Here is a 23621-nt window from a genome sequence, read left to right as displayed (position 1 = left end):
CAGTTGTAATTGTCTGCTGGAAGTGTTTGAATTAGATGTAGAGGAAGTGCCTAGTTGATGGTTTGACATATATTTGCATAGACAGATAGCAACATTTTTGATCAAACAGTTGCATATCTGATATACACACTGACTGGGCTAAAAGATAATATTTAATGTAGACTGATAAATGTGCATTTATTCCATGCTACATTCCAGTACAGCATTTAAGGAAATACTTTCCAATGCTCATTTACGCCTTTTCTAAAGACAGTCAAGGCATTAAGCTATGCAAAAAAGGAAAGAAAATAGGTGTCATGGCTGTCTTTTGGTGGTAGGATATTGTACTGGCTGCCTTCTTCCTCACACTGACTCTCTGGTGACCCATTGGACTTTCACACTGAAGTTGCAACAGGAATCGGAAACAGCTTGGAGACTATTAACTGCCAGGAGTTCTCCTTTGCAATGTTCCGCTGCATTTGCAGCAAGTATGTCTCACGAATAGTAAGACAGCTTTGGGAAAGGGGAGTGATTTTTTTCTGATGTCATCATTCCCATTGGTAAATAAAATGGGGATAAAAAAGAGGATAGGGAAAAGATAGCAGAAGTCTACTGCAATGGTTACTGATTATTTTTATAGCACTGAACTGTAAGACAGCAACTCCATAGTTCCTTATGAGATAAACATTAGACAGACATGGTGAACTGAAGAGTTGAGGAGTAGGGTGGAGATGGGTGTGGAAGACAACCTTATATCAGCCATGCCACCAAGGAACAGAACATAGTCATACCTCAGAGAAATAAGAAGTAGCAAAAAACCAAACCAACCATTGTTCAAACCCATCCTTCTCAGGTCTTTTCTTCCTGAAAACTGGAAAGAAGAAGAATAAGAGTGATTCAAGAGTCATTTCAGTAGATAGGAAAAGGGAATAGCGCTATAATTTAGCGGTGCACTTTTCATAGGGAAAAGAAAGTACTGGGAGAATAGAAGGGAAGAGCAGGGGACAAAGAGAGGAAATGGTCAAGGAACAAGAATTACACCATTTGTACGAATTGTTGTTTTGAAAACCTGCTAAGTCAGATACCAGAGAGGTGGGAATAATTCAGTGTTTTTTTAAACAGGATATTCTTAACCATAATCATAAGTGTATAAACGCAGAAGTAGGTAGCTGTTTAATCTAGTATTGTAAGGTCCCCTGGCTATAGTTAGATAGAGTCACATTAGATAAAGAAAACTGTTTGTCTGCTTTTTTCAAGTATAAGTGTAATTAATAACCAGAACAGTTTATTTAAGAGGGTGGTGAATTTGCTATAATTTGAAGATTAAATCTTAATTGGTTAACCTTCTAAAAAAATGTGCTTTATGAAATCTATGAAAAGGGCTTTTTGTGAATATGATAAATCTCAATAGGTAAAAGAAAAGTTTGCAAAGTATTCTGAAGACAAATTGCTTGAATTAGACTACTGGTAATGGTATATGCCCTTCTGCTTTGTCCAATGCCTTCCGTCTTAAGAGTGCTGTTCATTGTAAAACTTTTAAGAATAATTTGAAAAGCATACAATAATGATAGTGTGCCCTGGAGCCATGTACTCTAGTGGTCCTTTATTTCTTTTTTTTCCTTCCAAGAATGCCAGAAGTAGTATGGATTTTAAAAAGTAAGCCAGAACTGTTAAACAAAGGAAATAAATTTTGTCATATTTCACATTAGAATTATTCAGGACCTATGCTGAAAAAAGACATAAAGCTTACAAAACACAAGTTCCATGTGTTGCCACAAATGAAAAATCCTAAACTGTCTGATTGTATAGATCTTAACGATACCCCTGGTAAGATACTGATTTTATAGTTGCTGCATAACTTGTGAAATGCACAGTACTCTAGCTAAGCAGAACAAGCATTTCATTTATACCTCTGCTAGGTGCTTATGATTCCTGTTCGGGATCACAGTCCTTTTTCAGATTCTGAACATTAGTGAAAAATGTAGCGTGCACAATGAAAAAAGTCAGCAAAACCAGATGTCTTATAAAATCTTCGTGTGACAAACCATGTTGTAGTTTGTATAACGCTTGAAGTACATGGATTTGCAACTACAGAGACTACCACTTGGCATGTCCTGTCAAGATTTCAGCCATGCTCTTGATACCATTTGTTCCTTTATTTGAAGTCCAAATTTCTATCGAGTAAAAACTCATGGGAGTTCATGATTTTTAATTCATGACCATATGCAACCAAACTGTAACTATCTAAAAATGTTTCCTATATACTCTCTAAAAACTTGTTGTTATTATTATGTAGCTGTACGTAGGTAAGTGTCTTCTCCCCTAGATAATCCATTTATGGGAAAAGCATATCAGAGCCACAAACATAAAATGAGAATTTACAGGAATATTAATATGGAGCTAGCGTCAGTTGGTTCCTAACCATCTCCCAAGGGCATGTTCCACATTCTCTACAGCTTTGTAGATTTTGGACTATTCATTATCAAGAGAAAAGATTTCCCCTACCTTTCCCCCAAAATCAGTTTGTCTAAAATGTCCTGTTGAAGAGCTACTGTATTAGAATTTGGACTTTAGAGATTACAGTATTCTAAATAAGTGTATATTGTTTTCTATGTAAGAAAAGGGAAGGGGAAAAAAGAAGAGGAAAAAATGAAAGAAGTTACTCAGATTATATCTAAAGTCCAGGATGAAATAAATCTAGAAAATTCACATTGGCTACCACCACCTGACTTCATTTTACTGGATTACATTAATGATGCTTCCAAAGCAATTCTACCACTAACTACTACCCGGGAACAGGTTGTGGCTCTTGCACAGTGAGTACCGAATTGTATTTCCATAAATAATGAAATAAGTTGAATTGGTAAAATAACAGTTTTCTCCTCCAAGGACTTTTCCAAATTTGTTATTTTTCCCATCCTTAATTGGAATCCAAATCAGCTTTGGTCCAGAATTTTGACATAATTTTAGATTTTAAGCTTCGTGTCTCTAATTTTGTTGTAATTGATTTTTTTAAAATAAAATATCACTTGCAACAAAAGAGTACCAATTTCTCATTTTGAAAATATTCATATGGACAGTTTCAGGTTTTTTCACATTTATATAGCTGTACTGATCCTTTCCAATGAACACATCAGCTGCATATAGCATCTATATCATCAAGGAACAGGAGAGACCCAGGCGCTGCAGAGCCTAAATGCACAGGTTAAAACCCTAGCTTAATACTGAGACTGTTGCAACTTACATATATCATGTCTTGTTCTTTCTCTTACAATCTCTCTTGCCTAGTTGGTTTGGAAACCCCTTAGGACAGAAACTCTCTTGTATTTTGTTTTCCTATAAAGCCAAAAGCACGAGACATTTTTCTCGTGTAGTTTTTAGGTGCTACTGTAATTAACATCCTGATGATTTAGTGGTGCCAGAATATTGCAATGGTGCATGTACAGACTGTTGTTATCAATGTGTGATTCATTAGTTACACTGACTACTCAGCCTGGGCACCAATCACTGTCATCTCCAAGTAGTGTGTCTGCTTTCATCTTCTCCTTAGTTTAACCTTTACTATCTTAGCAGTTTCCTGGCTACCTCCTGAATCTGGAGAGTTTGCCGTCAGATCCCGCTGAGTCTCACAAAATTTGTTTCTTCTACTAACTCTCATTTTTAATGAAGTGGTCTAGTGTGATATGAGGAATGACTTTTCTGTTGATTGCAAAATTTGACAGGACAGATATTCATCCTTAACTATCCAGCTGTGTATAAATCACGCTGCCTTCCTCAAGGTGGAATCCATAAAATGCTCTTTCAAATCCGCTCTTCAAACACACCAATGAAATACTTGCAGACACACAACCCAGCGAAACAATCACGGGAAATTTAAGTAGAATGTTTTCTGTGGGGATTTTTATGTGTATGTTCCATTTTAAGCGGCTGCCTGAAGAGCGTGTGTTGAATAGGAAGGGGAGGAGGAGGCAGCTGCAGCAGCCCTTGGCAGCCTGGCAGCTTGAGCTGAGTTCCTGCTGTGCTCACCGGGGAGGGAGCCGGGGTAGATGAGGGAACACGCGATAGTGCTGGCTCTCTCATTTTAAACAAATGCAGCACATCTTTGTGTGCACGCGAGAGTGGTGTGCATGTAGGCTCAAGAAGCTTCGCTCTCTTTACTGAGGGCTGGCTGTAGGCACAAGCAGCACAAGTGACTTCTGGGAGCCCCCCACTTCTTCAGGCTCATCCAGTAATTCCCAACTTCAAGATACCATGTCTAGCCTGCTCAGTGATAACTCCCGGTACCCATGCTGTTGCAACCAGTACCTCCTCAGGCCCTAGGTTTTGAGAAATACAGCCTTTGAGGTTGCCTTGCATGTGCTGTGAGGACAGAACCTGTTCACAGTTACTGCAGAGGAGGTGATGCAGATTTTAGCTCCCTGTCTGAAACAGCGGCTTGTGATTCCCATGTCAGCTCTGCAACAGCTTGCCCAGAGTGAGGACCCTCAATAACACTTGTGCCTGTGGCTGAGGACACTCTGAGGAACAAAGGTCTTTACATACAGGGGCAATGCACAGGGGAGGTGAAGGTGTGTGTATGAGGAGGTAGGGACTTACAAATCAGGGCTTGATCCTGTGTGTGCACAGTCACCCAAAAGACATCCTTTTGGCAGTGTTTGCACAGACCATGAGTTCTGATCTTCTGTTTCTTTGACTGAGCCATTCTTTTTAATGGATAATTAGACACTCCTCACCCCCCAAATATTGGATTCGATATAAGAAAGCACATGTGGAAGTTGAAGTACTCTTTCTGGATATAGTTGCTTTCCTATGTTGGGATCATTACCTATGGCTTTATTTTTGTCATATATATTCTCATGTCTTTATTACTCTTCCAAACAAATGGAAGGGCTAGGGATTGTAATATGTAGCTCACATAATCTGTTAGCTGTAAAGATGAATGCTAGCTTCTGAACTGCTTCCTCAGTAATTACACAGTTATTGATGATTTTCTCTGAGGACTTTGTGCCTATACTAGACCTCTCCAGAATCTCTGCTGACAGCTGTTGCACCTTGGTTTAGGTCTGTGACAAATGTGAATGACCTGAGTTATGGTTACCTGTATTTAACAGTAAGCATATTTAAAATACCAGTTACTAAATAAAGTAATTAAAGCAAACATAGCAAAAGTGTTAAAGTCTTATATGTCATTCACTTATTGCTTGTATACATTTAATTTTGCTACATTTTTGTGATTAATACAAGAGGAATTATGGAAGTAATTGATCCCGGTATACATTGGAACAGGTTTGTAGCAGACAAGATGGGTGGCCCAATTGAAAGAGACAAACTACATGACTTCAGCTGGGAACTTCACATAAGTGAAATAGAATTTGAACTGAAATGCAACATTGTGCCTATTGGGAAAGTCAAAAAAGGGACGTTCTACCACAGGGCTTTACTTTTCAAGGTACATTAATTATGGATGTTAAATGGATATTCTAAACTAAAGTATACTTGCATCAGTGTAATATAATATTTATATTCATGCAAAATCTTTTGTATACACTTAAGTCATTTTTCACTGGCAAAGTTGATTTCCCAGTGAATGAAAGCCAGCATCGCTTCTTTCTGTAAACATTCTTGTTGTCATTAAATTGTCTTAAGTGATATCAGCAGAATACTTGATAAATGGCAAAAAGCCAAAATATTTGATTGGAGTCAAAACATTTTACATTTTCTGTAAACTGTAAAATATTGAATTATGCAGCTTCCTTTTTTTTTCCATGCTGCAAATGTAAACTTGTTGGGACAATCTTTATTTGGTATCTATCCGGTATTCTGTGGTAGTATGTAACAGCTTTTATGTTCTAGTTTCATAGACTGGTAAGATTAATTTCTTCTGTCTTCATGTGAAGATGTACTGGTGCAGCCTGCTTATCTGTCCCGTCCTTTTTCCTTGGCCGTTGGGTAGCTGGATTTTTCTCCTTCTTGGATGGAAAGGAAAACAGAAGGAAGGGCCTAGCACATTAAGAGGGAAGGACCTAGGAAACAGTACACAGGAGAAAGAGCACAATCCTAAATTTATGGTATCCACAGGGAAAGAAATTTCCTGATGCATTTTGTGGAGATCTGAGGGCATGAATTAACTGTGCTGAAGCAGCACTGATGTTTGCTTATCCTCCACTAGGAAACCTTTGTAGGGACGGATCATCTCTCTTAAAGCCACAGCAGTCTAAGCAATGGATATCTTTGTCCATTTGTAACAAGTTAAAAATCTTTCAGCATTGCATTCTTTCACAGCAGATGCATTCTGAGAAAGCAGTTTTGTAGCTGGAAACCATTATAGGTCTGTCAGTGATAGCACAGCACAGAGGAAAGGCAGGTGTTTCATCTAGCAGACGCTTGCCTCGCATTTGATTGCTTCCCACATTCGCGGGGCTGAAAAGCAAGGAGTGTGCTTTGGAGCGGAGCGGCAGTCCTAAACTTACACTGATAAAGATGTTACATTTTTACACTTAATATTTCATACTAGCTATAGGACTGCAATGTACTTACACCTCATTGCTTGTATAGACAGTTCTTCAAAATGTTACTCAGAAATAAGTCTTCCAACTAGAAAAAAACATTGCTGGGTACTGTGGGTGTTGCACTTCATTTGAGATCTGAAGGACTGGCTGATAAACAAATGTATCAGTGTCTGAAAAGAGTTTAAATGAATGTTTTTCATGTTGTGCATAGAATATGGTAGAAATAGCATTTAAAAGCCTACACTTTCTAAGCAGAACCAACAATAAAGATTTGCAGTTTGGAACACTAGAGATTTACAACGTCTGTTTCAAGAAAGCTCTTGGCCTTTCAGGTATTTGTTTTCTTTTGAAGCGTCTCTTGGCCTTGCTGTATATCACACAAGCTACATGTATTAACTGTGATTAACTCCTTTTTCTTTCCTTTTTAGGTGATAGCAGACAGAATTGGCATTGGCTGTAGTTTAGTTCGTGGCAAGTATAACAGAGCTTGGAATGAAGTTAAACTGGTTGATGACTCTCCTCAAGGAATAGCTGGGCTTCTGCTTCCTCCTCAAGAGTATATTGTAGATCTGATGTTTGAGCCAGGCTTTTTGATGAAACAGGGAAGTGCAGAGGCAGATCAGTATAAACATATTTAATCATCTTGACAAATTTCGCCAAAGTAACTATTTTAAAGATGTTTGCAGTGCTAATATTTATGAAACATAAGGGGTTTCAGGTCCAGCTATCAAAAAGAAGCATATCTGGTATGTTGTCCTAAACGTTTAATTAAACATATTTTAGGTATCCAACTTCAATGCTTAGAAATTTTGTTAATTTTTTGGTACTATTTTAAGACTAAACTGTAAAACTACAGATTAAAATTTGGTAGATCAAGAATATTTGGTATGTGTTAACATTATAATGCTTATTAAATAGGTTTACATTATTTCCAAAATACAGTAGATTCTTTTTTTCTTATGTTCCTTCAACTCCCATGCACATTTATAGGAATTATATGTCCATGAAACAAGAAAATGTGACATCTGGTGAAATAACAAGTCACCTAAAAACAACCAGACAATTTTTTTGTGTGAAATAACCCAAGAACTGAGAGTTAGAAGAACTAAGATAACAGTATACTTTCAGCCTCTGTAGAAAACATCCCATTTATATTTCTTGGAACGTGGCAGAGTTAATAATTACAGATAATAACATACCCTGGATGAAAGTAAATACTGTTTGTCCTGGCACAGGGAAGACAGACGATTGATAAGTTATTGCTTGCAATCTCCCCTTAAATTCTTCATTCTTCACCTGAAGATAAAATGGACTCTGAGAAGGCAGCAGTTTTAGACGGGGAATTTGTATTTCTTGCAGCCTTGGGTAACGTGGTGCTGCTGAAGTGTGGTGGTGCATCTATGAGAGGTAAAACACTGGCTAGAACACTCTAGTAAGCTGTCAGGAATGTACGGTAGTATTTCAGGGAGCACCACTATCAAGTGAGTTTACTTTATTGTGGAAAACTGAGAAAAAGTCCTGTACAGAAGTTAGGCCAATGCAGACAACATTGTGCAAAACTAAATTTCAGAAGACCAGAATGCCAACTACAAGGCATTTGCTTCCTGCCCACCAAACACGTGATAAAGAAATTTGGGGTCTGTGTTCTTTTAGGTTTTTATTGTTTGTATAAGCACAGTCACTTGTATAGTCTGCTTTGGTTTGAGGACATTTAAATCTTTTGTATTCATTACTGCTTATGAGCATGATCCCACCACTCCCCCTCCTTCCTCCTCTGACATGCAGCATGATTTTCTGGTAGCCCTTTGGGGAACATTTTATCTTTCTGTTGTAAATTCACTTATATGGCCTCATGTTCATTTTTTTTACCTTATGTTCAGCAGTACTCTAGACATCAGAATGAAAAAGAACTCTGGAAACAAAATACACGATATACTAGCAGAACTGAGTGGAAAGTGAGGATGTGTTTCTTATCGTTGCTATGTAGCAGGTAGGGGACTGATGAAAAGTGGTATGCTGTCACTGACAGGAATGACTGGATATAGAAACCTGCAACTTTGAAAGTGCAGTAAATGTAAGTAGAATAAAAATTCATTTCCTACTAGCTGTCATTTTGTATAGTTTTCTTACATTAGAATTTCATTATTTTGTATTGGAACCATAATGTTAAAGTGTGGTTTATTCTGTTTGAGGTCTTGAAAAATAAAACCATTTCTGTTGTTTCTAATAAAAGTCAATATTTTTAAAAAAAAGACAATGTAAGTTTTTCAAAATAAAAATTGGGAAACTTCTATTCAAGACATACGAGTTTACTTTACATAAAATTATTAGCTAAACAAATGAAAAAAAATACTACACAGCCTTTTATAATGCAGACTTTGATGATCCAAAAATGTTGGGTGGAGGTTCTTTTATGTCTGTCACAATTTTTAGCTTTGTATTAGTTGAGTTCTGTCACTTCAAAATTGTAATGCGCTTGGGTGTCAGAAATGAGATCTAAGTGGAATATAAATGCTTAAATCCCAAATTGTTATTTTGAAAACTGCAGTTCAGTTGTCAAGTAAGTCAAGAGATGCCACACTTTTTTATTTGATGCTTCCCAGGGACCTGTAGCTATGCCCATGCCCTGGTGAAGAATTCCCCCAGCCTTGTCAAGAGCAGCCCAGCTCGCATTCATTCCAGATCTGAATTGGAAAACAAAATGTTCAAAAGTTTCTTCAAGGCTCAGCTGGGTAAATATTCCCAGGACATGCCCAGCATGCACCATTTGGCTTGGGCCATGCCTGAGTGAAGTGATCCCCTACCTTCTTTTAAGGAGCAGATGGGGAAGGGCCTCATATTTCCTTTTACATAATAGTTCAGTGGGCAGATCAGTCACTCAGGACGTAGGAGTCAGGCTTCCTAAGCGTGAGCAAAACAGTCTGCAGCTACTTAATTGCCAGGATATATTCTGGGCACTAAGTACTCTTCATCCCTCTTTTTTAAGCTGTGCCATCATGTAGAAGAAAACGCAGAATTAATAGCCTATAGAAACTGAAAAGTCGAGCAACCTCTTCAGCCTAATATTGGGGTAACAATTAGGTTTTTCCTTTGGGAAAAGAGAGTCTGGGTCTGTAGTGCCCACTGCCAGAAATGTTCTTACAGTGTACTGAGTGTCTGCTGTAAAACATAGAAACTGTACCCTGCCTACAACACCACCCTGCTGGTTAGGCGCTCTCCTGCAAGGTGAAAGGCTGTCTTAAGCAAAGACAGGAACTGAAACGAGGTTCATTCTTCCATAGCTGTAACCACTGGACAATTACACAAAAGTAGGCATCATGGCCAGCAGCTGTGCAGACTGAAAACCAAATGAGACACACTCAGCTTCTTGAAAGAAAGGGTATGTAGATGATTATCCCAGAACAGTGATGCGGACTGTGGATCCTGATTTGAAAGAGGCACCCCTAAGTCATCTTTACTGTGATGTCTGTGCTTCTGAGAGAAGCTAGCATGAAGACACTGTAGTCTTGGTTCCTCTGGCTCACTGGAACTACCCAACTTCATACTGACTCTGCTGAACTTAGGTAGCGGCCCGCTCAGCTTGCTGCTTACTGCAGGGTCTATTCCAAGGCATCTGGAACTGACACACGACACATGCACGCACACACACACACACCCCCACACACACCCCCCGCCATTCGTTTTCATAAAAAAGAATTTTGGTTTTGATTTGGCATTGAAAAACACAGTGTTTAATATATAGCACATTTGCATATCAAGAAATACACAACTGGACTGTGCTGATGAAAGGTCAGACATGATTTCTAACTTTCTAATGAACATAAACCAGCAAAGCAGCAGACCGAAATTGGTGGCGACACACGACACATGCACCCCCACACACACCCCCCGCCATTCGTTTTCATAAAAAAGAATTTTGGTTTTGATTTGGCATTGAAAAACACAGTGTTTAATATATAGCACATTTGCATATCAAGAAATACACAACTGGACTGTGCTGATGAAAGGTCAGACATGATTTCTAACTTTCTAATGAACATAAACCAGCAAAGCAGCAGACCGAAATTGGTGGCCCCCACACACACCCCCCGCCATTCGTTTTCATAAAAAAGAATTTTGGTTTTGATTTGGCATTGAAAAACACAGTGTTTAATATATAGCACATTTGCATATCAAGAAATACACAACTGGACTGTGCTGATGAAAGGTCAGACATGATTTCTAACTTTCTAATGAACATAAACCAGCAAAGCAGCAGACCGAAATTGGTGGCACTGTCAATGTGATTTCAAGTTGCAATAGAGCTTTTAGTATGAGAGAGTCTAATGCTTTGACCCTGCACGCTTCTCTGCCTTTGCTTGTTCTGTGTGTGCCGGAACCGTTGTGGCTAAGAGGATTCTAAGCGGATAATTCCAGGCTTTTCAGACCAGTTTTTGGCTGAGACCTGTTTCTGAGGGGTGCTTCTGGTAAACACCTTGCTGCAGAAATGAATTCTTCTGTTTTTCCCCACGCAGGTGCAGAGGCAGTACAGATTGCTGGCAGCAGCGGTACCAGCACTTCCATGCTTCCCTTCTGTTGCCCTTGATCCCTGGGCAGTAGGAGCGCTGAGGTTAACTTACACTTGTTTTATCTTTATGCTAGCAGGGAACAACTGCTGCGTAATTTATAGAATTAACACATTTCGAATAGTTTCTGATTACCCACTGCTAAACTACAGCAATGGCAGAACACACCCCCTCAAACTGTGTACTCCCTTGCATAGTAGAAATTGAAATGAACTCTTCCTCCAGTAAATCTCTGTTGCTGATTAACTCTGGATCCTGAGAAGAATCCAAGGCTCTTAGAGCAAAACAGGTGTTGTTTTCAGATCCAAGAGGAACTTTTGTTCTGTTATTTTTGACATCAAACTTGGCTTTAGGGAAAAACAAACTAAAAAAGTATTTTTTTAGTAAATATTGTTTTTGAACGGTGACATTATTTCATCCATAGCTTCTTTGCATGAATCTGCACCTCTTCTACTACATGATTCATTTCTCCATAAATCCAGCTCATTATCAACACAGTGTCAAAATGGAGACTGTGCAGAGGCAGTAGGCATTTACTGGCTAACGTGCCAACAGTTAAGATAGAAAAGTGCATTAATACATTTATTATATTCATAGCTCTCTTGCTGGTTTATACAAGAGTCTCCTCTCCAACAACTCATTGGCAGTACCTATTTTCTTTCAGAAGACTGAAAATAATCCCCATACAATTCAAAGCCTGAGGACAGCATATGCCATCGCAGCAAAGTAGAAGAAAGCATAAGAATGGACGTCCAGGCTCAAGCAAAGAGTCCGTCCAACCAAGTAGCCCATCTCCAGCAATGGTCAATATAGAAAACGTTAAAAACATGGCACAAATACACTTATATATTTCCGGAGTACTTTGGTAGTGTTCAGCAGTTTGCAGTTCAGGGACTTGCTGCGTGCCTAGGTATTTAATAGCTCTTACAGTTGTCCAAAGCAGCGTCTCCTTTCATTTATTCTGAACTTCTCATCTGCTGCTTTCATTTAATATCTCCTAGTTTTTGTGGTAGAAGAGACGGTGGACATTCATTTCCTACTTAGCTTCACCATAAGGTTTATGTTCTTATGGGTCTCCATCCTATCTTCCCTCAGTATACTCTTCCCTAAGTATATTTACGTGCAGGGTATATTTAATCACTTCTTGTGTGGCTTCCCACCCATACCTTTGGTCATTGTGCTGTTCCTTACTTGTCTCTCTTTTAGTTATACTGTATTTTTAGAGATGAGACTAGACCTCCATACTATATTGAAGAGTTTGTGATGTATTCTCTTTTTTTTTTCCTAATAGCTCCTCATAATCCATTTACAACTGACAATTACTGAACATTTAGCTACATGATTTCCTAGAATGAAGGGATATGGAGGAGCAAGTGCAGCTCATTTTGAGAATCTTACTATGCAAAGTCTAACATTCCCATATTTTCATTCCCGTGGTGTAAGGACTAACCAGCTAGCCAAAATGGGGAAAAAAAAGAGTCTTTCACAGTAATCTTGACTATTTTGCTTTATAGGGTTCCACAAGCTCCCAAAGGTGTTCTCCAGTTACTGTTCCTTCTCTGCCCTCAGAGGCTGGTTGTGAAAGGGGGTTTCTAATCCTGTGCCAGTCCTTGGTGCTACAGAGCTTCGAGTGGCAGAACAGAGGTTTAGTGGCAGCTCCATTTAAAAACTCAAGGGTTTCATTGATGTATGAAAATGAGCAGTCAGCAGAGTCACGTTTATTGATTTAGTCATTCAGATCAATTGATTTTATACTACAAAGGTTTTCATTCTTCAAAAGCCATTTTTTTTCTGTAACAAGGTACCACCACACGACAGCTACAGCCAGCAAGGAGGTGACAGTTCAGGCAGCAATAGCAGGTTTGGGTCCCTGGGCTATTTGGTACTATAGCACGAGATATTGGCTAAAAATTCCTGTGATAAAGATTGATTGTCAGGGCCCCGAGTGAAGCAACAGGCCTTAATGGCCCTTAATGACCCATCTTGCCTGGGACCACCACCTCCACCCCTGCCTGCGGCCCAGGACCCCATTTCAGCCCAGCCCTGGGGCCGCCAGCCCCTGCCCCAGTGATGCGAGTTACAAACAAGTAACCAGCATGGCCTGTTCGGTGACAGCTGTCACAGAGGAACAAGGCACAAACCAAACCGACAGCCTCTGCGGACGGTGAAATGTTAATTGTGTCAAGCCACAGGTAACGCGAAGAAGCGTTCTCACATCCAGTCTGTGTGCCTATTAGTATTTATGCTCATCATCTTAATAATGACCCCTCATGTCATGGGGTGGGTTTTTTGACAATTGAGTTGAACTAGTAAAAAGATTTGGTATCCTTCTTTATCCTTAAAAAAAAAACCCCCAAAACATTGCTCAGTGGTAAGAGCTGGGGTGTCCCGTCCTGAAACACTGGGCAGTGCAGCCCCCCCAGGCAGGGTGTCCCTGCAGCCCGACACGCACGTGCCTGCTGCACCATGGTCCAGCCGCAGCAACGAGACCAGCAGGGAATCAGGAAAGCACAACGCTTGCTGGAAACCATAGTTCTGAGACAATCAAGGTGTGTTCAAAAAGTTATTATTTATAGAATAAAAGCACCACTGAAGATGACCAGTAAGCTCTACATGATACTGGCCTGTGTAACAGCATCATCGTGCTGTCAACCTGCTCGGTCCGTCCTTTCCTTCACATTCCCTCCTTTTTTGTTTTTACTCTCTCTTTGCATCTTCTCTCGAGGACTTTTCCATATGCAGCAGCACAAGTATAGCAGCACACATCAGCGCACGTGACCTGAAAGACCTGCCTTGGCTGGGTGTGCATTCACCCCGTGTTCCTGCATGTTTGTAGTCTACACGTTACGGCATGTCTATCCAACAAGCCATACTGGGAGGGGGCTGTCCAGGGATGCCGGAAGCTGCTCTGGGGTCGTAACGTTCAGCAGAGTTTCCACAGCTGGTGGTGGGATCCCGGGCAGCTGGAGAGTGCCTGGGCAGGTGGGATTCAAGCTCCCAGGGTCCTTCCTCCAAGACCCCTGAACTCACCTGCGTGCCGCTTTGCCCACTCACTTTTGAAACGACCCCAGGCCAGCACCCCTGCCCTGGAGGGGTTGCTTCTGCCCAACAGCAGGATGATCAGCCGGGTGATCCACTACCAGCACTGGGATAGTGTGTGGGGCACGTGGGCACTGCTCAGGGTAGCGAGGTCGAGTTCAGACCCACCTCCCGCTGCACGGGCCCTCTGCCATGCGGGCAGGCAAAGGGGGGTGCTCGGGCTCCGGGCTGCTGGACGGGAAGGCATCTGCACTGCCACTGCTGGGATTTGGCTGCTCTGGAGCAGAATGAAGTCAGTTGCAAAGTGGTTTCATCTTTTTGCCACAGGGAAGAAAACACACTGATAAACATCAGTTTGGTTGTGGGCTAGGGTGGTTATGAACCACAGGCATTGCTCTGCAGGAGAAAATCCCCAAATCTATGGCCAGTCTCTCCTCAACAAACTTTGCTGATAGTGCAGCAATGGCAAAACCCTTACCACACCTTGACCGAAAAAGGCCATTTTTTCGCCTGTGTAAACTATTTCCCTGAACTACAGAAGCTAAAAAAGAGCTCTTTCAATGCCGTACATTGGATCTATGTGAGGCACTAGACATTTGCAGCCCTACAGGCCAGAGGGATGCCACCCAAACGCTGAGAAGTGGGGCTGGCCATGCAGTGAGCTCTGGGAGGCAGGACAGTGCCTGCAGATGGCAGGGGTGGGAATCGGTGGTCAGCTAAAACGTGTTAACTGCCGAGTGCTGATTAACACACCCAAAACGCCATGAAGCACTATGCAGAGATAAAAACACATAATATAGCACAAGATACACATGGACAAACACCTACGGGCACATCCAGAAAGCAAACCCCCTACCGCCACAGCCGTGCCAAGGTATCTCCTCTCCTCCCAGGCAGCTGCACCTCTCCCCAAATGGCACAGAGGGAAACGACCGAAGGACTCTGCTCCAGCATTTTGCCATGGGCTTTGCAATACAGCTATGGGGACTCGGGGCATGATTTTTTCACACTCTTTACCAATACAGCTATTACAGCAGAACTTTGCAGGTAAAGTAGCAGCTCTTTAGCCCTCTTAATGAGCTAATTATTTTTCTATTATACAAACACTGGCTCTGGCACTGAAAGATATCAGAAATATTGGAATGACTTTATCTGGCCTTTCTTGTCCACTATCACGCAGGCAGAATTTACATGTCAGGTATAGGTAGAGTACGTGCAGAAATGACAGAAACACAGAGGGAGAGATACACGCACATATGTGTCTTTGACCTATAAAAATGTTATTTGTAGGACATGGAAGAAATTAGTGTATTGGAGACACAATGAGCTAGTAAAAGCTTTTCTCTCATTAAAGAGTGAGCTTATTTGCATGCTAATGAACCAGCTTGTTCTTCCAGCTCATTGATGTTTCACCGACATGCTGAGATGTCATCTATGGAAACCATGTGCAAAGCATAATTGAAGTCAGTTCTTGCCTGAAGTTGGATGAATGTTGGGGGAAATATAGCAAGATGAGAAAACCAATCATATCAAAGTTGGCAGCAGATCCTGTCGCTCACACGGCCCTTTGCCCAGGCTATACCCATCTACTTAACCGCTGTTTACAAACAGCTCTCCTCGTTCTAGTCCTACCTTGCAAGTGAGCACAGCAGAGGGTTTCTTTGACCCTGTCTTCTAGCAGCCCTAACGCTTGGTCTGTGCAAGATTGCCTTGCCTATTTTAGACTAAGAGACAAAAAAGGCTCTTCAGCAAAAGACTCTTCTAGAAAGTGCAGCGCTGTTAGGTTTTATGTGGAGGTCTACCTGTGAGCAAACCTTTTCCAGTCTACATAAAGCTTTAGAGCTGTCCACTGCTGTTTTTCATTCCCTCATCCATGCTGCATAAAACTGCCAAAAATAACAAACTCCTCTGTGGACTCCAGAGTGTGTAACATCTTTCCCTTTTGTGGGAAACAAACGTTGTGCAAGTTTGCTTTAAAACACGGTGCCAACTTCTTGTGGACCAGAAACTGCTCCAAAACCAGTTCACCCTTCTGTGCCAGAAGGGTTGAGCTAACTACCCGACCAGACACCTCGGCACATGTTGGAACCACATCTAAATTATAGCTCGTAGAGTCAGTGTTCCCCATTTCTTTGTTATTGCTCTCTCTTGCTGTTTCCAGATGTCCCTAGATTGTCACTGTTTCTGATATTCATCTCTCGTGTTTTCTAACCTACAACATTCCACAGATCAGCAGTACTTCCTAGTTATAAGAAGGATTTGGAAAAAAAAACACCATAGCATGTTTTTAATTCCTTTTTAATATAAACTTCTCTAAACAAGATGCTTTTAGTGACAGAGTTTGAAAGAAGATTCCTTAAAGGCCAGGTGTCAAAAAGACATTCAAGAGTCAAAAGGCTTTTCAAAATGTCAAGTCATTAGTTTCAATAGGCATTAGGGAACAAATTATGAAATGGTGGAGGTCTGCTCAGTGTCCCAAGACGTAAAAGATTTTGGTAATGATATACAATTTCCAAAGTTGGAAAATTAGAGTATTCTCTGACAAATGGGCATTCTTAAGACACCATTTATCTATGGTAGATCATACAGAAGAATCACATGCTGTGAGTGCCAATTTCTTTTCATTACACTATTTTTGCTGTGACTTCTAATGTAAGTGAGTTTAATCCTAGATCCACCTGCTATTAATGGGAGCTGCAGTACCAAAAAGAGAGCTAGATGACTAGAGGCTGGCCCTTAGGTATAAATATGTTTTTAAAAAGTCAGGGGCCATAAGACTAAACACTAGATGAGCTTAGAGCTATTCAGGTATTAAATTCCTCTAGGAATTCCCAATGACAAGAAAGGTAAGTACCAGGAATTAACAGGGACCGGGGCTTTGCAGCACTGTGCCAAATGTTATGTTGGGTGTAAGTATCTCATGGCAGTTTCCACAAGCCAAGTGTTTGTGTAGCATGTGGTATGCTTCTAAAATAACATGAAATGCAGGGTGAGTTCAGGATGCAGTGTTACGTGTGCCAACTAGCACGCTGCTCCCTTGGTCAGGGTGCCTTCTTCAGAGCAAAACCTCTGATCAGAAAGCTGCAATCATCCACTCAGGGATTAGTCTGTAGCTTTGGTTACCATGGGATAGACGAGGGACAAGAAAGGGGCCGCCCGCAATCTAGCGTGTTGTTGCCACTTGCTGTGTATTTGCTGACCAGGGGACAACAACAGTAAACAGGAGCACAGGTTCCAGTCAAGTCTGTGCTCAGTTTTGGTACTGAAATGCCACTGACCATTAGGTATGCTGGGAAGGTGTCTTTGCTTGCCACTCAAAAATTAAAGCAATGCATGCTAATGAACAGGCTATCAGTACCTGATGTACCAGTATTTTTCCCTGCTAGATGAACGGCAGTATGGTGTGGAAACAAGAGGTCTGTATAAGACCTAGAGCCTGCTCTGATCCTTTCTACCCTCTTCCTACATAGCAAATATGACCAAAACATTTACAGCAGCTGCATCGACTCAGTATACTCTGTCTTTTAAAAGGCTCCTAATCTAAAGTTCCCATAGGGGTAGTTGTCCCTGTAGACCTGGCCAGTCCTGATACCACATGAGGCTGGAGTAGAAGTTTTTAATCAGCCCAGAGTTGCTCAGATGGGCTCTGGAAAGAAAACCCCAACTTCCATTCCTGTGCTGGGAGTGCTGGGCCAGACTGCCACCAGGCACTCCATTTTCATGAAATGGAAAACCAGCTCACGCCTTGAGGACAGAATGCTAGTTTTTCCAACAGGTAACTGGTGAGCATGCTGGAGACCAAGAATTATAACCCAATCTTGAAGTACTGCTAAAAGAATGAATTTAAGGCAGGCAAATCACGCTAGGCAAAGCAGAACTGCACACCGTACGCCTGCGAATCCCCCAGGCAATGTTTTGAATTAGAGTGATCTCTTGCACTGCTTCCACCCTACTACACATTTCTTATTTTTCAAATAACATATGCATTTGAGAAAATCACAATCTGGTTTTAAATAACTGTGGGGGGACACACTAAAAAGCCTCCAAAAACCCAGATGCCAAATTCATTTTGAGATATTTCCCCCTCTCCACTATCCATCTACGTTACCACCGGTCCTGTTCATTACTCCATAATTCTTACCCAAGTGAAATCAAGAGGTGAGTCCAGCCTCCCTGTCCAGCCATGAGACAAGTATCTCTTACAGGGAGCCAGCAGTGTGTTTGAGTGCCCCATCAAACTCCCCCGCGAGCTGGGTCACAGCCTTTAGGGCTGCTGAAGGCTCTGCCGAAGCTGCTGCAGACCCAGGACACAACACTTCACTGGGAAGAGGTGCTGGTGGCAGGAGCATGTACCCCATAAAAAATAGAGAGGACCGAGGTATTACTTCTCGGCGCCTCAACTTAACTTACTCAATTGCATCCATTTTTTAGTATAAGATTTCCAGAGGACAGAGGACAGACGTTGCCAGGTGTCCTTACCCACACAACACAAGCGAATCAGAACTTGAACTCCCAGCTAAACCATTACCGCCGCTGGTGGCTCAGACAGTGGCAGTACAAAAGAATTGAAGGTCATTCGTGAGAAGCAGGGCATGCACTCAACCCCTGCTTTCTGCCTATCTTCCAAACCAAGAGCATTGCAGTGAAGATGAGGTACCAGCACAAAATGAGTGGGTGACTGTACCAGACATGCCTTCATCACAGCAAAAGTGAGATGGAGGAAATGCAGAGTTTTAGGGGATTTTTAAGGTGCATGAGTTTGTGCTTCCCCTGATTAGAAAATGCATTAAAAATACATCTTTTGGGGCTGATCTAAGACAGAAGGAAAGAAGGTTCATAACTGCACTGACGTGAATCCCAAATTTTAAAACACATCTAAGATGAGTGAGCAGGAATAAAACCTGTTCTGGTGAGCCTTACTCCTCAGGAATTCCCGTTTGCTGGGAAAGAGGTAAACTCCGTTATCAGGGAAATCAGTCTATTGAAGGGAGAGCAATTTCTCCCAATTGGAGTGTGAAGCATAACATACCCCACTCTTAAATCACTTATATTTTACTTTTTTATGATGCAATCGTGAATTAGCTTTTTCTGCATTTGTAATTAGAGGATAGAACAGATGGTCAGAGCGTAGTTCAGGGTGATAAATCCATTAAGATAACCTACAGAAAGCTGCTGCTACAGCGGTTGCTGCCAAATAATGGTTCATTCAATGCTTTGTTCAGGCTTTAGGCGCTGGGTGGAAGAAGAACCATCACAGTTCTTCACTGCCTTGAGGTACGAGGGAAAAGAAATCACACACAAGTTTGGGGAACGTATTATTACTGTCCATGTGGCTCAAGGAACTTGTATGGTATGATACAGGGGATGCATGGGGCAACCCAGGGAAATAGCCTGGAGTTGTTGCTTCCCAACAGCTGCCCCTGCAGATACACTCACTCCATCCCAGAGTGCGTGTCTACTTTTCAAAGTGGATGAAATTTAGCCAAACAGGTGGCCCGATTGCAGAATAGAGTTTTCTATCAAGGAGTGATTGCAAAATATCCACTTCACTTTGAATTCATGTCTTCACTCATTTTGCAAGAAATTTCTCAAAGCATTTAGAATCCTAGAATAATTTATGCTGGACAGGACCTATGGCAGGCATTTGGTCTAATCCAACTCAAAGCATTTGTCACAGTGGACCAAACCACTTCACTTTGAATTCATGTCTTCACTCATTTTGAATTTAATTTCTCAAAGCATTTAGAATCCTAGAATAATTTATGCTGGACCTATGGCAGGCATTTGGTCTAATCCAACTCAAAGCATTTGTCACAGTGGACCAAACCTTCCAACTGGAACTATTCTGTTCTGTTCTGTTCTGTTCTATTCTATTCTATTCTATCCTATTCACATTCCATCCTCAGACTCCAGCAGAAGGCTCCTGCTTAAGCTAGTCCACAAATATGACCTATTTTTTTCTAAAAACAGAGGCCAGAATAATTAGGTATCTTATAGCTTATGCTTAGCAAAAAGATATATTAAACTGTAAAGCAAACAAGGCAAGAATTTATGTGTTCATTATTTCTGATGATGTCTTTGACCTGAATCGCAGCAGGTTACTCCACAAATTAATCTCAGCAGAATCCATGGGTTAGCTCCAGGGAGGTTCAGATCTGCATTCAGTCTCTCTGTGCCTCTGGAAACCGGCAATAGCCTTTTCCAAGATGCTTTGGCACTTCCGCTACTAATAATTTTTGCTGAAATCCCTTTCCATCTTTGGAATTCAGCACCGGAGCATTACCACATATCCTTGGATAGTGTTTCTATGTGGAAACAGTATCTCCATACACCAGGAGCTGTGAGTTTCATCACTTCTGAGCAGCTAGAAACTAGCTGTGGAGTTGTATCAAGTCTGTTAGAGGAGAGGGAAGACTCTGCTGAGGAAGATGATCCTGCGATCATCTCCTACAAAAGCAGTGAGGATTTCCGTGGGGAAAATGGAGCCTGCCGCAGGTACAACCTAGCCACCGAAGTGCTCATGCCTGTCCTCCTTTCTTCATTCTCCGGGGACCTAGGCACACAGTACCACTACATATGACAGGTCCAAGCCAAATTCTTGTATGCTGAGCTCCCGTATGTTTCAACGGGAACGTCCCGTAGGAGGAGTCATACATTAGGTATGCCAAAATGAGCAGAGGAAAACTAATTGCATACAAATGCATATAAAATAAAAATACAACTATTTCAGTGTTTTCTTCCATATGTAGTAAAGTCGAGGGGCTTTATTAGCAAAAACTGCTTAAGCAGAGGTTTGAATTTGTACAGGGTTCATTTGATTTCTGCACCTCACCACTTCCTGGATGATTGCTCAGTATCTGCCAGCGTAGGCATTATGTGATGCTCTGCTTGTCCCCAAAGCTGTCAGCCAAGACAGAGTCTGGGCTGGGAAATGGTTAGAGCCCGAATAAATATTCGCAGGATAGTCTGGACCGTGACCACTTCCCTCCTACTCTCGCCTTCACCCACCTACACACATGCTGCTGCTGCTGCCTTGGTGCAAAGTAATGCTACAGGAGGAGCTGAGAAGCTTCTCCCCCATCTACATACATCTGATAAGACATTGTGCTTTTGACGAGTGACCCTTCCCTGGGTGCAGCTTGTGTATGCGCTGGAGTCAGGCGACGTTTTTAACAATAAACCCGCTGAATTACAATTTAGGGAGAATTTACTGGGAAGTTTACATAAGGTAGCTAGGGGAGACTTTTAACTGCTTCCCCTTGTGCATAAGGGAGAAAAAAAGGAGGAAAATTAAGTAAGAGCCTAATTGGCTTTTATAACAGTCTATGGGGAGAAATGCAGGCCCGTTCTCTGCCTAGCTACAAAGCCTGGTATGTGCTGTAACCATGGGAGGCAATATTACAGGCATGACAGGACAATGATTTGGTTTTTCAGCACTGAAGATGTGAAAAATGAAATACCTCCAGCCAGGGGGGTTGTCTTCTGCTTGAGGAAGACCTGTCATGCCAGTTTGGAGGACTGCAGGTCAGGCTTTTGTTGGAGGGAAAAATGGAGGATCTGATCTGCCGGTGCACCACTTCAAATGTGGATCATGGGTGTTGGCATGAACAGGATCTGCCTCTTCCACTACCATGCTCATTTTAATCAAGGAGCGGCTTGCAATAAACTGGATAACAGAGAGGATGATGCGGCTAGGGCAGACGAGCCTAATGCTTTCTGCTCCCGCTGCTCCCCGGGGTACACGGCCCAGGTGCTCGCTCCCCTCCTCCAGAGCCCAAGGAGGATGGCACAGCAATGGACCTGTGTTGGTTCAGTTCCCACTGCCTCAAAATTGCTGCATTTTGGGATAGTACCAATAACAGAGAGCTGCAAAGAAGATATTGATGGTTCATTTTTTATTGAATTTTGTCCCTTTAAAAAAAGCACCTTGTCTTTAAAAGCACCAGTCTTTAAAAAAAGCACCAGTTAAATCAATGTCAATTACATTAAAACACGCAAGTTTCAGGACTAATCGCTTTATCTCACCCTCCTTCATTTCCCAGCTTCTTCAGGGAGAATTCCATTGATTACCTGTCCTCCTCAGCAGCAAACACTGCCTGAGAGCAAGGCCAAGAACGGGAGGGAAATGCCTCTCTGCCACGGTTGAACTGGAGACAGCGGCAGTGAGCCCGGGAGCAACCCCATCGCCTGCCAGCACTTCCCAGCCCTAAGCCATTTGCCAGAACTGGGGGAGTGTCAAATTGGGTCTCTCACCTCCAAAGGCTCCCTAACATGTTCCAGTTCCCTCTGAAACCATGGCTAAATGACTGGTATAAGACGCCATAGGAATAAGCTAGAAGGGGTTTGGAAAGATCTTTCTCTGATCTTCACTTCCCAAAACGGCTGAACACAGAAAAATGTTGTCCTGCCTACAGCATAGATGCTGCCCTCTGCCAGTGCCGAGAGCCCCAGCGAAGCCCGCTCCTCCGTGCCCACAGCACTGCTCTCCCACCATCCTGAATCATGGTCCTGAGCACTTGACATCTCCAGGATTTTTATCGAGGTACTCCGGCTTCACTCCACTGTGTCTTATTATATAGGACAAAGCCATTAATCAGCTGTGTGCCCCGCTCTCCCCTGCTGCTGCAGACAGCGAATGCGATCATCTACGAGCCTTGCTGCTATCTGTCTTTCGGTGCATGGCTTCGTGGATCCGAGCAGAGGATTTGATTGCAGCCATGGTACTGATCATACGCTGTGTTGGATGTCCTCGGCTGCCATTGAACTCACCATCTTAGACATGAGGATGGTTCAATAAGAAGGGTGTGTATACACAGGACTGATCATACAACACTTTTTTAGCTTTGATTTAAAAAATAGGCTAGAAGAATTAGACTAAAAAGAAAATCATTTTGTATTAAACACCATTATTAGCTTTGTCACCCGATGCAATCCAAACAGTCCCTTCCACACCATCCAGTAATGATGAACTAATTCCAAATCAGAAATGGAGCCATTGGGAAAAAAAGCAGACAACAGCATTAAAGCTTAACCTGGCAAACTGACTTGTGTTTAGGTTCACCTTTTAAGGACAGGAGACCAAACTAAACTACGGGTCCTATTACAGGTATATTTACAGGCCAAGTCAAAGCAGCTGTGACTGCAAATCACACCACGTAAACAAGTAGCCAGCTAGCACATCGCCTTCGCAATTACTCAATCAATACAACTAAGAGCAATGCCTATAACATGCGTTCAGGAGAGCAAGAGCACTTTTGCATGCAAATACCAGACTTGTTCTCCTTAAAAACAACCTATAACAGCTGCAAGCAAATGCCTCGACAGGAATTTGTTGTATCTACGGCTGCAGCCATCGTTCAGTTTTTAAGCCGATCTCTTTGCCTCTCAGTAAGAAGTGCTTGAAACCTCTACCTGCAAATGCCGCATCGGTATTTAAGCGGGTGCTTTGCTCATTGCTTTTATGAGGTGCGATTATTTAGGTTAAACGCACCGATTAGACGTGCAACCTGGCGGGGCGGGACCGGGGGAG

General features: G+C 42.0%; 1 protein-coding gene across 1 annotated transcript in view; it reads left to right on the top strand.

Moving 5' to 3' along the window:
- The window catches only part of ARMC3 (armadillo repeat containing 3), a 73381-nt gene extending 66255 nt beyond the window's left edge, over positions 1 to 7126 (top strand). Inside the window, exons 16-18 of the mRNA XM_009275221.1 lie at positions 2598 to 2795; positions 5266 to 5428; positions 6917 to 7126. Coding sequence (XP_009273496.1) covers positions 2598 to 2795; positions 5266 to 5428; positions 6917 to 7126 — 571 coding nt within the window. The remainder of the gene's footprint in view (positions 1 to 2597; positions 2796 to 5265; positions 5429 to 6916) is intronic.
- The last annotated feature ends 16495 nt before the right edge of the window (positions 7127 to 23621 follow it).

This window comes from Aptenodytes forsteri, unplaced genomic scaffold (genome assembly GCF_000699145.1).
Source record: "Aptenodytes forsteri isolate BGI_AS27 unplaced genomic scaffold, ASM69914v1 Scaffold336, whole genome shotgun sequence".
Taxonomy (NCBI): Eukaryota; Metazoa; Chordata; class Aves; order Sphenisciformes; family Spheniscidae; genus Aptenodytes; species Aptenodytes forsteri.
Note: the sequence above shows the minus strand (reverse complement) of the source record. Positions and strands in the feature narration are given on the sequence as shown.